At 43.9% G+C, this 16,085-nt stretch overlaps 1 protein-coding gene across 4 annotated transcripts in view; it reads right to left on the bottom strand.

The window, feature by feature from the left end:
• epha7 (eph receptor A7) overlaps nucleotides 1-16,085 on the bottom strand; it is an 89,147-nt gene that overhangs the window by 21,974 nt on the left and 51,088 nt on the right. For all 4 annotated transcript variants that reach the window (XM_069161507.1, XM_069161508.1, XM_069161510.1 and 1 more), the window contains exon 6: nucleotides 1,745-1,869. In XM_069161507.1, coding sequence (XP_069017608.1) covers nucleotides 1,745-1,869 — 125 coding nt within the window. The remainder of the gene's footprint in view (nucleotides 1-1,744; nucleotides 1,870-16,085) is intronic.

The raw sequence follows: 16,085 nt of genomic DNA, 5'->3' as shown, positions 1-16,085 counted from the left end.
TAAACTCAATGAATGTGATACAGCAAAGTTTCATCGAACTAGAGATGAAGCCATTCAGATTTACTCGTCATTTTCATTTTCCATCTATATATATCATCATTTGACCTATATTTAAATGAGGGTTTTAATAGAGACAGACTTCATACTTCAGACTTTCATTCGTTTTTATGTCTTGCTAAATTTAGCATAATTATAATGCCATTGTTAGACATATGTCATTTTATTAATTTGCTTTCCTCTGAGTTTATCTTTTTATGAACCTATTTTTTTATCATATATCTTCTGGACATGCACTGCCCATTAAAAGGACATAATCCACCTTATCATTTTATTCTTAAGCATTCTTCAGGTGCTGCCGGAACGACCCTCCAACACTTTTCATTCTCCAAGTGAGAAAATAAAAATTGTCTTGATCCAACTGAAATTAATTTACATTTTTAAAGTGCTTCAAAATCCAATAATCTGTCAATTTTATGTCATAAAAAAAAATGGAAGGTCGAAGTTGTCGCAAGTGATTCACAATGTCGACTCCAGGACTGATTTTGATCCGCTCTCGTGGAAACTTGCCATGCAGGAACAGGTGGAAATGAACGTTAGAAATGAAACACAACTCTGGTACTTCAACAAACAGCTACACATCTGTACTTAAGAAGTGATTAATTAACAGCAGATTAACAATGATGGGAAAAAAACCAACAGTAAAGTTAAGGTAAATAGAAAATATACAGAGAAAATCAATGAATACATAAGTGTACTAAACATGTGCAATATGATGAATATATTAAATGAACGGTGATGTTATTGTACGGAGAACTGCCACCCCTCCGATGTCTTCTGGCCCAGCAGTTACTGTGTTTTATTTGAGAATTGGCTGTATTAAAAAAGGACACTAACATCACATTTCTCTTGTGTTTCCTCATGCTGCCTGTAGATTACACAGAAGACCTCCGGTTTTAACTGAAAAGATCGTCTTGCCACGATGCAGCCGACCGCATAGAGAACATAAATACACGTGAAAATAGCCTCTCTATCAGGGATTGCATAGGGATGCACACGCTGCGTGCATTGTGTACTTTGTTGTTGATCTGTAAATGTTTTGCTCGGCAGCCCAAATGGGATGCCAGGGACTGTTAGGGGTGTAGTCGTTGTTTCCAATTTCCCACTTTTACAGCTGGGCAGAGCACAGCCACCGTACGTGACGCAGGAGACTGATTGGTCGGTGTGTGTGTGTGTGTGTGTGTGTGTGTGTGTGTGTGTGTGTGTGTGTGTGTGTGTGTGTGTGTGTGCGGGAGGCTGCGGCCGGCAGGACCGGCATCACAGCTCTGCTACCCTGCCTTTGATTCGCTGGGTTAAATCCGCTCCATTAAACCTGGCTGTAAAAAGCTGATGCGCTCAGACTTGAAACACAGCGAAGCAGCCGTGTAATCTGTGTGGAAGGAGGAAGGAGATAATGCTAACAGATTTCTCATTCTGGCAGTGCGGCAGCCATGTATTGTGTGTGTGCTAACATGTGCGTGGGGGCGACTGTGAAGGACTACAGCCTGATTAAAATCTTATGAGCATCTCATTCATTATTGCAATTATGAGACAAAGAAGGTACTTGCAGAATCTCATGAATTCCACTCACAGCAGCATGCAGACCAGAATGCAAAATGAAGAGTCGGCAAAAGGGGACGTGAGGCTGAGAGATGGCGAGGAAAGAGCTTCAGAGAGACGAAGACAAACAAATCTGCTGCAAACTCACTTTTTCGTAGTATTTGATTTCGTATTCGGTGATGACTCCGTTGGGTTGCTGGGGCTCCTGCCAGGAGAGCTGGATGCTGCGCTGCTGCACTTTCTCCTTGATGACCTCGCTGACCTGGGACGGAGCTGTTTAGAGAAGAACATGTCAATAAGTGGAGGGCAAACCCTCTCAGCACGCACACGCATAAACTCGACTCCTCCTCCTGAGCTGATGAATATTCACGCGGACGCCTCCGAATGTTTACACCTCATGATCAAAATTTCAATTACAGTGCAAACAGCGGGAGGTGGCGTCATCCCGGCCTGTAGAAAACTGCAACATGTAGATTATGAATGACAATTTGGTTCAATTAATTCCAACATTTCCAGTGGAACAAGCAGCACTTAGTGTCCCTGATGACAGAGGAGCTGAGGAAGCCTCTTAGAGGGAGACGGGTGTACCTGTAACCTTCTGACACCCGTCTTATGCACACCAATTATCTCCATCTCTTTGCATGACTCATTCTGAAGGTCTGGGTGTCTGGATTAGATTTACTAAACAGTGAACACACACACACACACACACACACACACACACACACACAGGAGTGTGTAAAACAGTAGTGTATTAACAATAGTACCAACAAAAATAACAGACATAAATGGAACAAACAAAAACAAAAACAAGGCATGTCGGTCTTCTCTATTTTCTGGTGCGCTTGTATGTAAGCACGTGTTTTTGTGCATGTGTGCGTGTTCCTGTGAGGAATGAGCCGTGGGAGGACGAGGTGGTGGGTTGGATATAATAAAGAGACAATTTGGTGATATGTGCGACTGCGTTCGTGTTGGATGAGTCGGTGAGGATGTGGTTGTGGAAAAAACTCCCTTTCAACAGGAGGAAACCTCGGACACAGCTCAGAGGTGGATGGACGTCTGCAATTATTATGTACTGCTGCTGATTGATTCTGAGCACCTGTGCTGTAGCACCAACTACTGCTGCTGTACTTGGATTTAAATGCTGCTAATAAGCTACTGCTGGTGCTCTAAAATACTGCTGACGCTGCTAGAACAGCTGCTGGAATTGCCACTACGACACGTCCATGTAGGATTATGTACAAACTAAAGAAAGCTGCGATGAAGAACCGTAGATCAAATGTTATTTAAAGACATGACAAAGGTCCCCGTGTCCACAATTAAGGCTTCCTTCATTGACTTTCAGACTAACATTTTTTTTGTTAATGTGATGAATGTAAGAGTATTAATTCTAAGTTCTGAGGAAAAACATGTGACTCTTCGAATGCACAAAGCTGCATTCAGACAGTTCAGCTGAAGATACCAAAACGCTTCATGAAGCTGAATGGAACTCTTCTATTGTTGACACAGTTTTTAATGTAATAAAAAAAAAAGTCTCCTGGTCTTTAATGAGTTTGAGGCTTGAAGCAGCGTGTTACAGTAGTTAGGAGCTCCACAGCTGCTGCTTCTGGAATATCTTCCGTTACCTTTACAGTGCATCATTATCATCGTCGTCTTGATTATAATCACCATCATTTCACAGCACTTTTCTTAAAGACCCCAGTGAGGGAAGAGATGGCAGGCTTTGTGGATTACTCAACCTCACCCCGAGGAGACGATGCTTTCAAAAATATGCTTACTGCAAATGTGCACTCTAAAATGGCCCAAAATCCTTTCTGTAAACATACTGTGAAATCTTGATGACTCACACCGCTCCTGGGGGCAAAATATATTAATTAACACGTCTTAGCGAGTTTGAAAAGCCGTCCTGGGGATGACTTGAACTCCGAGGTAAAAGCCACTTGTCAGACTTGGTGCTTTGATTTGTTTCCTGAGTCTCTGACAGATCAGCAGAGTGCTTTCACATGAAAAAAGAAAGCTGCTGAATGAAGAATTTACTCCGAAGTCAGAGATGCAAATACTTCAATGACTCTGTAATCATACAAATTTAGTTCATCATCTCATTTGAAGCAACGTACAAATGATGACACAGATGAAGCAGCGGTTCGACATGTTCCACAACCTGAGAAGTGAACGGTGGAAACCTGGAGATTTATCTTCTACTCTTAAAAACAAAGATCTAGCTGCTCTGCGTGGACGAGCAGCAGCTCCGAAGTGTCTGCGCCGTGCTCGGTGACCCGGTGGGAGCGGACCTCTGTCGCCGTAATACAGCCTGACCCACGATTGTTTTAAGATGACCCGCCACTAATCACTCCGGCTGGATTAAAACCTCATTAGGCCTCATCGGCATTCCTGACAGTAACGCGCACAACAGCGGACACCCGGGACCTTGTCAGAAACCTGCTGCTGTGACATGTCCCCTCATAATCCACCCAAAACAGAGGAACAATGTTTCCTTTCTCAGCGCCGTCGGCCGGTCAAAGGGACGATTGAGTTTTCACTCCCGAGTCACAACAAGCAGTTAGTGCAGCTTAACTTCATCCAATTTGGCTGCGTGCTCAACCGCCATCCAGACGGCGTCCTTGAAATACGGACTTCTCTCTTCACCAACATAATTCTGCTTCGGGTTTATGGGCGCTAAATGATGCTTCTTCTCTGTGTTTACTGCTTTAATTTGACATTTGCTTTCAGCCCCTGCAGATGCTGTTTTATACACTGCATGTGGACGGAGAGAAGCTGCTTTAAGAGTTATATTTATATAGTCAGGAACTCTTTCTGTGCTTCTGACCACAACTCAAGAGACCTTTTACGATTCTTATTTTCTGACTAAATACAAGGGAGCATTGTTTTAAATATAAAAATAAATAACTCATGTTTCTGTGTTTTCGTTTGTCTATGATTTCTTTAGAAAACAAAATAACCCACAAAATTGAATAAAAGATTGTCCAGCTGCTTCTTGCTGAAGGTCATAAAAACCTCTGAACCATAAAGTGTCTGGTGTATCTATGAATTCTGTCTGAAATCAATCAGCAAGTAGAAAACCAACAGGCTGATGATACAATCCAAATCTATGTTTTAATCTTCCAGCCGTCGAGAAATTATGTTGTAAACTTGTGTTTGTTCCCAAGTAATAAACTTGTTTTGGTCGTGTCTGCCTCTAACTTTGGCCATTAACTATTAACCATGTTTGACATGTTTTACATGTCTTCATCCAAAAAGGAGGATTACTTGCCAGAGGGAGAAACAAACAGTAGGGTTGAAATTGATGCAGAATAGGCTGATTCCAAAAAGATGAGATCCTACAATTCCCATGATGCAACTCGGTGGTATCTTCAGTTACACCAGATGGTTACATGCAGGCCTTTTGAATATCCTGACATATCCCTTACTTTCACGCGTTTTTTGGGTAATCTTCCCATCTTCACTTCCCATGATGCAACTTGCTAGTGTCTCAAGCTACCAACTATGGGACCCGATCAGTTTGGACATGGTGAAACATCCTGACTGACCAGTATGGCTGGTAAACCAGCACCAGGTCTCAAACTGTTGATCTCAGTATGGGGTAAACCAGGGGTGTCAAACATACAACCCGCAGGCCGGATCCGGCCCGCCAGGGGGTCCAGCTCGGCCCGCCAGATGACTTTGCTAAGTGTGAAAATTACAGAAAGACAAATTGCATTTCTATGAGAATATGGAGGTTTATGAGTACAAACGTTTTGTAATTTTTTTTAATCGATCCAGTAATTGCTTCAAAAACAGCGTAAATGCGACGTTTGCTCCGGAGGCAGCAGCGCTCGCTGCTAGGGAATCTGCAGAGGAGAGCCAAGGCAGATAAACAGTGTGCTGATGTCTGAGTTTTTGCTCTTTATGTTTCTAGTTTATTGTAGAAAGACCTTAAAATAGGGTTTATCATCCAAAAACCTTCACCAATGATTTAAACATAGAGAAATATTGTCGTTATGTATGCGTTATTATGCTATGATTTTACTGGTCTGGCCCACTTGAGATTAAAGTGGGCAGTATGTGGCCCCACACCAACATATCAAACATGAACAGGCAAATTTTGGTTCTTGCTGCATGGTTTCACGTGACCGCCGTGATATTATCCCCTCTCTCCTCCCTCTCTCCTCCCTCCTCCACGGGTGACAGAGAGCTGCATGGGGGCCATGTGTTTCCTCAGGAAGCATGAGATCAGTGAACAGGACTCACAGCTAAAGGATGACCATCACAAGAAGGAGATTTTCAGAACGGAGAAGAAGTTATCCATTTCTCAGGACGGTGAATCAGGACCACAGCTGAGAGATGATTTGAAGAAAAAGTGCTCCTCCGGCTCCGTCCGTCTCCCCCCCGAATCATCCAGGCGGCACTGCGTGACAGCCGTTAATGACTGACTTGATATCATGGAGGAGCAGTCAGCCTCTCTCAGACTTGCAGCCTACCTGCGGGGCTCAGCACGGCGGAAAATTGCGTAATTGTTCTGCTGCTCTTACAGAGCCTGTTTGGGAAGGCATTTGTGCATTCATTTTGCAATATTAGAAAAGGTGTGAGTGACCCTGAACAGCTTCTCCTGTAAAGCTAACTGATCCAGAAGCCAGTCGCTTCCATACTCTGCATTTATGAATACATTAGACAGTGCATTTTTTAATATCCTCCTCTCTGAGGCAGGAAGCAGAGCAGAGGTAGTTCATTACACAAGAGTCTTTCTCTGCCTCCCTGCTCGCCTTATGGACCGAACCGATGCTATAAACTCATATATTAATTACTGCTGTTTTGAGGATGTGCTGGCGTATCTCAACGCCTACGGCACCATCTGTGTTGAAGATTGCTGGTGTTTAACAGTGTTTAAAGGTTTGTAACAGGTTTTTAATTTGAATAGGAGATGACAACGTCTCCTGCAGAAAATAATCCAAATACAAAAAAAAATCCTGTGGTTTCTGCAGAAACAAACATGGAGCACGTCTACCGAAATGAAACGAGCGCACATTTGGATACTTTTTTCCTTAGAAATGAAACTTTTTGTGCCGCAGATGAAACTTTGGTTAAAAGCAAATTTGACACTATTTTCAAGCTGAATATGTTTTTTTTCCAATAATCTGTTAACATACTTAAAATCTGTGCTCTCCATCTTATCCAGTAGTTCACACATTGGCAGCTCCTGATGCATTAAACATACTGTACAGGTCCATTCAGTTTCCTCTTTCATCGCTGCAGAGCTGAATATTTACAGTTCAGGGGAGGCCAGTTATTAGTCTGAAGCCTTTTAACACATCATCTCCAGCAGCCTGTGAAACAAAAGCCTGGCGACAGTCGGGTCCCGGGCCGGGCTGACACTAACGAGGTATGACATAATCAAGATTACTTCCACTTGATGCTGCGGCTCCCATAACAGAGCAGAGCGTGACTGCTGTGAAACGTCGGCCACTCAGGAGAAAGTGACATTTAAGGAGTGATCCCTGCACAGCACCCTGAACATGTTGATTACTCATTGTTGACACCAATAATTCTCCTTGAGAGGAATTCTGGACGTTCAGTTGAAGATGCAGTCTGGCTATTTGTTTACTGCAGTGACTCAGTGAAGCAGCAGTGTCTTGAGACTTTTAGTACTCAGTATTGGTCAAGCACCAAACATCCTGCTGTTTTCACAATGCAACTTAGTCGTGTTCTTAGTTAAACCAGGAGTCTAAAACTAAGCTGATGTGACTGAAGACATCCTGGTTTTTAGGGCTTTGCATTGAACAGGCTCCAAAACAATTTGTCCTCCATCTTCATAACTCAACAACACTTTAAACAGATTGCCTCAGCTGTTAAGTGCCCCGTTCGAAACTCAGGCTTTCTGTTAAAACTGTCGTCTCAGAGAACAAGCCCTGATAATCCTGATGACACCATCACGGGGTTATTTTCCCAGACTTGAAAAGTCTCGACAAAACCACTGCAGAGCCGTGCAGGATGAGTAAACCGACATCTCTGCGGCTGGAATTCTCTTTATGCTCAAAGCTACGAGCATTCTGGTTAAATGTTGCTCACCGTGAAAACAAAGACGCGTTTCTGGCACAGAAAATTGCTTGCATGAGTTGAGGATTGTACGTAGGTTGTCAAACGGAGACTGACTTTCCTGGTGGGGAGAGTCTGTCTCTCCCTGTGTGCACCATCCAATTTACATTTTAAGATTTCACCAGATTTCATGCCATCAATTTTTCCAGCAGGAATGTCTGTGTGTGTGTGTGTGTGTGTGTGTGTGTGTGTGTGTGTGTGTGTGTGTGTGTGTGTGTGTGTGTGTGTGTGTGTGTGTGTGTGTGGTTCGGTGTGTGTAGGGTGATGTCATCCGCCCCCGAATCCTCCCCACCTGACCGAGTGACACGATCGTGCAGCTCATCTCTGAAGGCCGTTCAACACACCTGGAGGATACTTAAATGGAAAGAATTCCCTTCGGTAGCCAGAGCACGCTCAGTGAGTCGCAGAGTAAAGGATGGAGGACACTGATGGAGCCGGCTCTGAAGAATGTGAGGGGAAGTGTCAGAGTGGATGTGACACGTCTGCTGCTGGGCTGCAGAGCCGGCGTCTCCCCCCGGTGGCACCGAGACTCTGCACGGCATGGCGTTCCACCACCTGCTGACATGTCACCTCTCCTTAGACCCAAGCAGGCCGAAGGTGTCGCTCAGGGTGCCGACAACACTTCGCTATTTCATCCCTCTTTTAGCCTACAGTTTTGGTTTTCTGGCCAACAACCTGCACCTCCTACAATTATCTCTTTCAAAACCAAACCGACGTGGTGAAGTGCTCCGACACTTATTTTATTAAAATGAGGAAATGAAATGTCCAGTTTTCGTCACCTGATTAAAATTCATTAACATGTTTTGAATGTTTGAAGATCTAAAGCATTTAACAGAGCCAATAAAAACTAATGTTATGGTCAAATTTGTTATAATTACATTTGAGATGTATGAATTTATTCTTTAATTAATATTATATCAACCTGAAGTCTTGCAATGATTTGCTGCCATTTGCGCAGTCAAAGTTACTGCAAACTCAACACTACCTCTATTATTTAAAATTAAAAGCCCTCTAATAGCCCTCATATTTTACAATATCTTTTATTGTGAAACTTGTGCAGGAACATGTGCCCGAAGTTGAACAATCACACTAACAGAAATCTCTTGATAAATGTATAAAATCAAAGCAATAGAAATATATACAATGTTATTATGACACTTATTTTTGGCTACTATACATCTATGGTTGACTGCCATCGTTCGTCTTATTTGATCTTAGTTTTATCTGTTTTTTATCTTGTTCGTTGCTGCCGATCCTGAGTTGCCAACTGTTGTATTTTTATAATGACAATAAACTGACTTATGTCCTTATTACTGACTTGCCACCGTATGAACAGTGTTTACACCTTAGAAACGAGCCATCCGTGCACACACACATCACAGGCACGCTCCGGTACTTCAACAAATATCACTCCACCCCCGCTTGTAGGTATCTGTCAACCGATCTGGCAAATATTCTAATTTTGGGAACCCAACGGTTCCTGTGGAGGTGCTCGCAGATACCCTTGAACCAAGCATGTTTGAAATTAGAGATTTAAAGAGCCCGGCAGAGGACAGAGCGCTGGCTGAATAACAATGTCATCAGAGGCAGGGACACCTTTAGTGACCACGCGGGAGGTCAAAGGCGCCTCCGTTTGAAAGCAATTAGCTGGGCCTGATGTGGAGGAGACCCGGCCGGGTCTTTCATGTTATATAGGCCTGACAGCTGCAGACGGTGATGGGATGGTTATTAACACACATCTGATGCAATGACCGCTGACAGCATATCACATATCCCCCCCCCCTTATATTTCCCAGTTTGAGGACCATATTTACACGAGTTCTGTGGATCAACAGACTGCCATCGACTCTAACTCTTTTCTCTTTTAAATGTGACAGAGGACTGATGGAGACATCCTCATCAAACGGTGTCGAGGTGTGTTTGGCCGTGAGCAGAGCACATTACACGTCAGAGAGATTTTCTCCACTTAATAGAATCCCTCCTTGAATTGTGCCTCCACTCCAGCAAGTAAATGTTTTTTTAGTGTGAGTCACCAAGTGCATCAGCCACACCTAACAGCTTAAGTACAGGCCTGTGTGCGACTGTGCAGCCAGGAATCACAATCACAGTGCAAGTCGGTGGGGAAATTGCATTCATGCCACACTGACATGCACACGCGAGGCGCACGGTGCATGATTGCTCCTCCAATGCCTCCTGACAGCAGTTCATTTTTAACACACAGTGGTGCTCCATGCCGGTTGCTCTCACATAATATCAGAATGCTGTTCAGTAGTGTGAGAGATGCAGAAATCACTGGTCAGCTTTGTTACGTAATTGTCAGAGCAGCAGGGAACCCGCTTATCGAGGAAGCACTCAGCTTTCCCGGGTCAGTGTCGAAATTAGGGAGCAGCGCTGGCAGCCTATCATCACACGCTCTCAGCACACTTCCTGATTTCTTCACGTCAGCAAGAATTGGGTCCGCAGCAGCCGTATTTATTTTCCCCCATGTGGGGTTGAGAATAGAGTCATTTTGGCTCTATTGTGCTGCGGCCTAAATTTACATAATTGTATACCTGTGATGGTGAAATGATGGTGTTGTTCACACCGGGCTCTAAAACGCATTATGGGGTTATCCCTTCACAAATGGACGGGACTACACACACACACACACACACACACACACACACACACACACACACACACACACACACACACACACACACACATACAGGATACAAGGCTGATAGATTCACACACAAGAACAGTAATTTCCCTCTTCTTTGGATAATCAGAGTTTTACGGTGGTGTGTCGCGAACTGAACTGAGAATCAACATGAACTAATCCGTCTTCCTCTCTCACTGGCTAGCTGAGTAGATGTAGATGTATGTGCTGCATGCTGCAGAGTAACATAATTGTGATTTCCCAGCATGCCCGCTCCCCTTTGTAACCTTTGAGAATAAAACAACCAAATTAAAAAGGTGTAAGTGATTGGTACAGATTTCTTTGCATTTTTAATTATTCATTCATTTTTAAAATAATATTTTAATTTGTTACATTTCAATAAAGACACATTAATATAGCCTTCATAAAACAGGCCGCTTGCTAAATACGCTCTCTGAATAAGGTTTGTGACCCAGCGGTGTCGTCATAGAAGAGAGGCACCATGGATCCAGCCTCATGAAAACAGGATTATGGGAATTCATATGCAGGGAGGTTAAGGGGACTTTTATTGTAGCAGTAATATAGTATAATAGTATTTTTAGAACAACACCGGAGGGACTGTGCTGACAGCAGGAGGAGTGCTGAGCGACATTTTTGGGATTCAACATCTGTATAAACTTGTGAGCGGTCTCTTTGTGTCCAGTTGTTCTCCAGACTGTTGAGCTGACTCCTCCTCTTATTATTTATTCAACACCAACGTATTATACAACAGCACAACAGTAAATAACTCTAAATTTCGGCGCCTTCTATGGGGAGAGGCCGCCTTGGGCACCATTAGTGCACCAGGAGGGAAGGTGGTATATATACCCATCACAATCATTAGAGTGTGGAAAGTAACACTGAACAGACTATGCGTCAAAAGCATCATCCTGATACCTTACGTGAGCCTCTGACTGCTTCGGCTGCGGTTGCCCTGGTGACAATAACGCCACGGAGCATGTCTGCCTGAGTGAACCTGGACATTAAAGGTAACCTACTGGCAGTTGGTTCTTATAATGACTTGAAAATATAATCCTGCCAGCGCTACCACCCAACAGGACAATATTTTCCATCGCTTACACAAAACGGGATCCTCTTGTTGGGAGGGAAATTAGAAATATAGTTCCAGTGACAAAAGGCGAGGTATACATTTTCAATAAAATGTAAAAGTACTCATAATTATCCTACAGAGAAAGCCTTCTGGACTTGTCAGGATAATCTCACCAGACTCGAAGGCTCAGGATCACGTGACCAAATATAACAAGGCCAAATAAATCCTCTCCTCTTTGCCAATTGCAAATATATATTTCCTTCTTTTGCAGTTTCCCACACATAACATGAAATATAAGCAGTGAGGCACATTTTTAACAATTCCAGGTGTGAACTGCAATTTCCTGCTCTGCCTCCCAGAAACCAGGTCATGTTTTAGAAGGGCAGAATAATCAAGACGGCAAACAGCAGTGTGACTCAGAGAACAATGATATGGAACGTAAAGTGAAAGTGTGCTGCAGCTTGATTGTGCCAAACCCAAGTATCTACCACAGAACTGAAGCCGAGCCTCCTGACTGCATCACATCAGAAACGCTTGTTTGTAATAAATGTCTCAGGCTGCCACAAAAACGACATTTGTTGACGTAGCCTGGCAATCATAATTATCATGACAATACACAGCAGGCCAGCATGTGTGTTGGATGTGATGTGATGTGAGGCAGTGCGGAGGGGAGCTGGTTTCAGGGAGGTCGCTGGAAATAAATGACACGGTCTGAAACGGGAGGGAGAGCTCGGCCAGTCTGTAAATAATAAACCTGGGTTTTGTTCGCAGCCCGTTTTTCCATCTGAACCCACTTAATCAGAGTAAATCCCCAGAACCCGCCGGGCTGCATGATGTACAGCCTGATATCCTCGCTCTTAATTGCTGAATTTCCTGAGATCTGCAGAATTCATCGCCCAGACAGCCTGATGAAGTCATAAAAATATGCCACGCTCGTCCAAATCCCTTCTGTTGGTGAGCTGTGTTATAATGATGCTATCTAACTCCGGCTCAGCACACGGACTGTCGGAGGGAATCCACTGTGAAACCAACAGGCAGCGGCCAGATGAGGAATGAAAGCACTGGTACTTGTTCTAATGTACACAGTGGGCTGTGCTGATCCACTACGTCTGTGACCTTTCTGCTACGAGCCGCTGCGAGGCATGTCTTTCCAAACGCAGGACCGGCCTAAGCAGATATATGCGTTTGCATACACAGTGGCTTTATCGTTTATCTTGATAAAACAAAGACTGCGGAGTGAAAAGGCACAGAGCCGATTAGAGCCGGACCCGGCGCGGTGACTCGGGATATATACAGGAGCTGCTAAGCAGCCAAACGGCCTTCCACCTCTTTGTGTTTCTTAAATGTCAAAGCGCAGCCTGAGGGCCGGCGCCCCAATCTGAAACTCTGATTGGACATCTGAGCTCCACGGGGATTGATAAGTGATGTAATTCCCAGAATGCAGTGTGCTGCAGACTGAAGGCACACCGGGTTGCCGTCCTGAGGCGCTGCTATTATTTGGAGGTTGCAACCCCTACAGTCAGACTTATCTGTGGCTTCATACCGAGGCAGCTGCTCTCCTTCCCTTATCGTCTGATGTTTAGCATCCAGCTTGAGAAATATTCAAATTTCAAATTAAAACCAGCACTGCTCTTTAGCCGAACGTAGGGACATATGATCGCTGAAGGCTGGCATCATAAACATCCATTTATTATAGGAATACGTCTGTCATCAGGACGATGATCGTATTAATCAGTGCTCATATGCTCTTTAATCAGTCCTGGACCGAATCCATCTCCGGGAAATCTCATCCAGGGCCCCTCCAGCCGCCACTGTAATTTTGCACGGAGCTGTCTGGTCCAACACGCTGCTGATTGCCAGCAGATCCGAGCCGGGCCTGCAGTTCTCCGACATGCCGCACGGTTAAATCAGATCACAGCAGCGAGGGTGACCCCCCCGCCCCCCTCACACGGCTGTGGACGGGTGGGGGAAGGGTGGAGGGGCGAAGGGGGCTCCCCAGGTCGCTGAGCATCTCCAGTCTGTCAACCAGTTCACTGCTCCACCAGATGAGGTGACACACACACACACACGCACGCGCACGCACACGCACACGCACACACACTCGGTTTTGGTTGTTTCAGCACCGGGCTGCCGTTTTCATATTTCATTCTGCACAAAGACAGAAAACAATCAGCCGCACAGCAAGTGGGACGAATCTGTAAGAGTGCAAACGCACCTCGTTGTCAGGGATCACCTCCATCTTTGAAAAGTGAAAATAAAGTAGTGGAGACGACTGCGACCAAAATAAAACACAAGCAGTTGTTCACCTCTTCAACATCACGAACCGCGCGGTCGAACTTTGTTCAAACAAACCAACATTTAGAAGTTAGATATCTCAGATTTCTCAATGATACCAAACATGTCAGTCTGCATGTCGGGAAATATGTTTAATATGACGCCGAGAATATTTCTATGTTTACGAAAAGGTCCGAGATAGACTGCATCACCAACCTTCTTGGTTTTAACTAATTTCATTAACTTCACATTTCCTAAAACACAATATCCGTTATTATGAATAGGACCTTTCTTGTAGAGGGTTCAAACTATAGCGAACTCATATCCTGCTTCACGTCTTATACATTTGGGTGATATTGTGATAAAATTGTGCATACTGCAGTGTGTATTTTAGAATAAGACGCCATATAAAGCTGAAACAATAAGTAATTTAACCGATTAGTTAATGATAGTAGTCAAAATCTGGGTTTTGAAGCCAATACACACAAATCACTGGCTCCAGCTTCGTTGTTTGTTTTTGTCATTTGGGATGTTGCTCAAATTTCAGGGACATTTGAACTATTTTCTAACTAAATTAATGAAGAAAATAATTGTTAGCTGTAGTATGTATGTATGCACTGTACTCACGAGGAAAGGGGGGCTATGCAGGATTTATTGTCCCCAGGACCCCTCAAGCAGGCCAATGCAGCCCAGAGCATGCACATATTATATAGTGTAATTTAATGCAATATAATACTGTCAGACAGTGACATTATTTGAACAGCCTGAAGAGGAAATAAAAGTGGACTCTAACTGATATAATCTCTAATGAAGCTCCTGACGTCTGTGATTCTAAAGTCTCTATTTTAAAACGACCTCATGCTGAAAGGTGTTAATGATCAGGTCACATTCACGCCAGCAGCTGTGAGGTATTTCCTCTTTTTAATAAATCCCACACTGATTCGGTACACGCCCGCCTCAAAGCTCCACCTAGCAACACCTCAACCTGTCAGAGAGGAGAAGCCGGATGTCCATAACGACCGTAGGTGGAAACTACGTTCCTCATTCTGATGCTCCCCGAGTCGGAGTCGAGCGAGTAAAAGCACCTGGTGATACGGGATAACACCGGAACGCCCAGCCAACTCAGCAGCAGGCCTGTAATCAGGGGGCGGCCAGATGCTGGCAGCTGTGCTCGTGATGACTAACCCCCGGGCCAGGCGCTTCACACGGGCCTCCAGCCAAACCAGAACACACAAAAAAAAAAAAGAAGACTGACAAAAGCCTGGTGAGTGGCAGAGTGCAGTTTCAGGGACCGTCTTTCTGCGTCTGTCATCAGCGGTGAGCTCCTCCGTCACTCAGCTGTCTGCTATGAGCTCACTTGATGTCTTCTTTATGCGCAGACAAAAAGCAAATGACAGGATGTGAAGGAAACCAGACGGCAGCGCACGAACGCTCTCGACTGGGTGTGTCGCTTCACGCTCGACAAAAACGCTCGGCGAGTAGATTCGTCGTGGAAGAGCAGCTCGCACAGCGACCTCCTGAGACACATATTTCCTTCTTTATGTTCTGTTAAGTTATGGAAGCAGCTAACTGATTATGATTAATGACCACTAAGCACAGAGAGAGACAGGCAGCGACTGTGAATACAGTGCGATTTAACAATATTTTTCATGCGTTTGAAACAATTTCAGAGTTGGTTTGCCACAACTCGCCGCGCGTAACAATCTGTTTAGATCAGATTCATAACTATGATTTATTATGAAGTGTCGTGCAAAAGCTTTTTTGTGCTGCTAAAAAGCTGCTGAGTCTAACAGGGGCTGATTATTCGGGTACTTGAGGACGACACCGGCTGACCTCGACCTCCGAACAGTCATCGACCCGAGTGGCGCTGAGTGATCGGCTGTGTGGAGACAAAGAAGCTCTCAGGCTGAACTCTGTCTGCTCTGCAAACACAGACTCACTGTCCTCGGCCGGGACGTTAGAAAGTTCACATGATCAGTCACTGTCAAGTGTATCTTCAAGCAGGTTGTATACTGTAGAGAAGCATACATACACTGTACAAACAGCATATTTCTACGACTTACACTTATATGTGTGCTGCACACGATGTACACAAATATTACATAGCTTTTGTTCATTTAAGTTTTTTTCTGCACAATTATTTTTTTTACTGTATGCGCATATTTAAATATATTCATATTTAATAGTAATATATTTATTTATAAATATATAAAAATATATATATTTATATGAATCACATAAACTGATACTCATAATACAAATCAATACCACAAATGTAAACTATCATAATCATGATACAATACACTTGTTTGACCGAGTTGCAATATTAATGTTTTATTATCAATAAAGTGTATTTCATGTATTTAATGTATAGCTTGTCTGTGTGTATTTATA

The sequence above is a fragment of the Embiotoca jacksoni genome, unplaced genomic scaffold, assembly GCF_022577435.1.
Source record: "Embiotoca jacksoni isolate LCO1_2020_lvr unplaced genomic scaffold, fEmbJac1.0.p SCAF_29, whole genome shotgun sequence".
Taxonomy (NCBI): Eukaryota; Metazoa; Chordata; class Actinopteri; family Embiotocidae; genus Embiotoca; species Embiotoca jacksoni.
The sequence above is the reverse complement of the archived record's forward strand: the minus strand, read 5'-3'. Positions and strand labels throughout refer to the sequence as shown.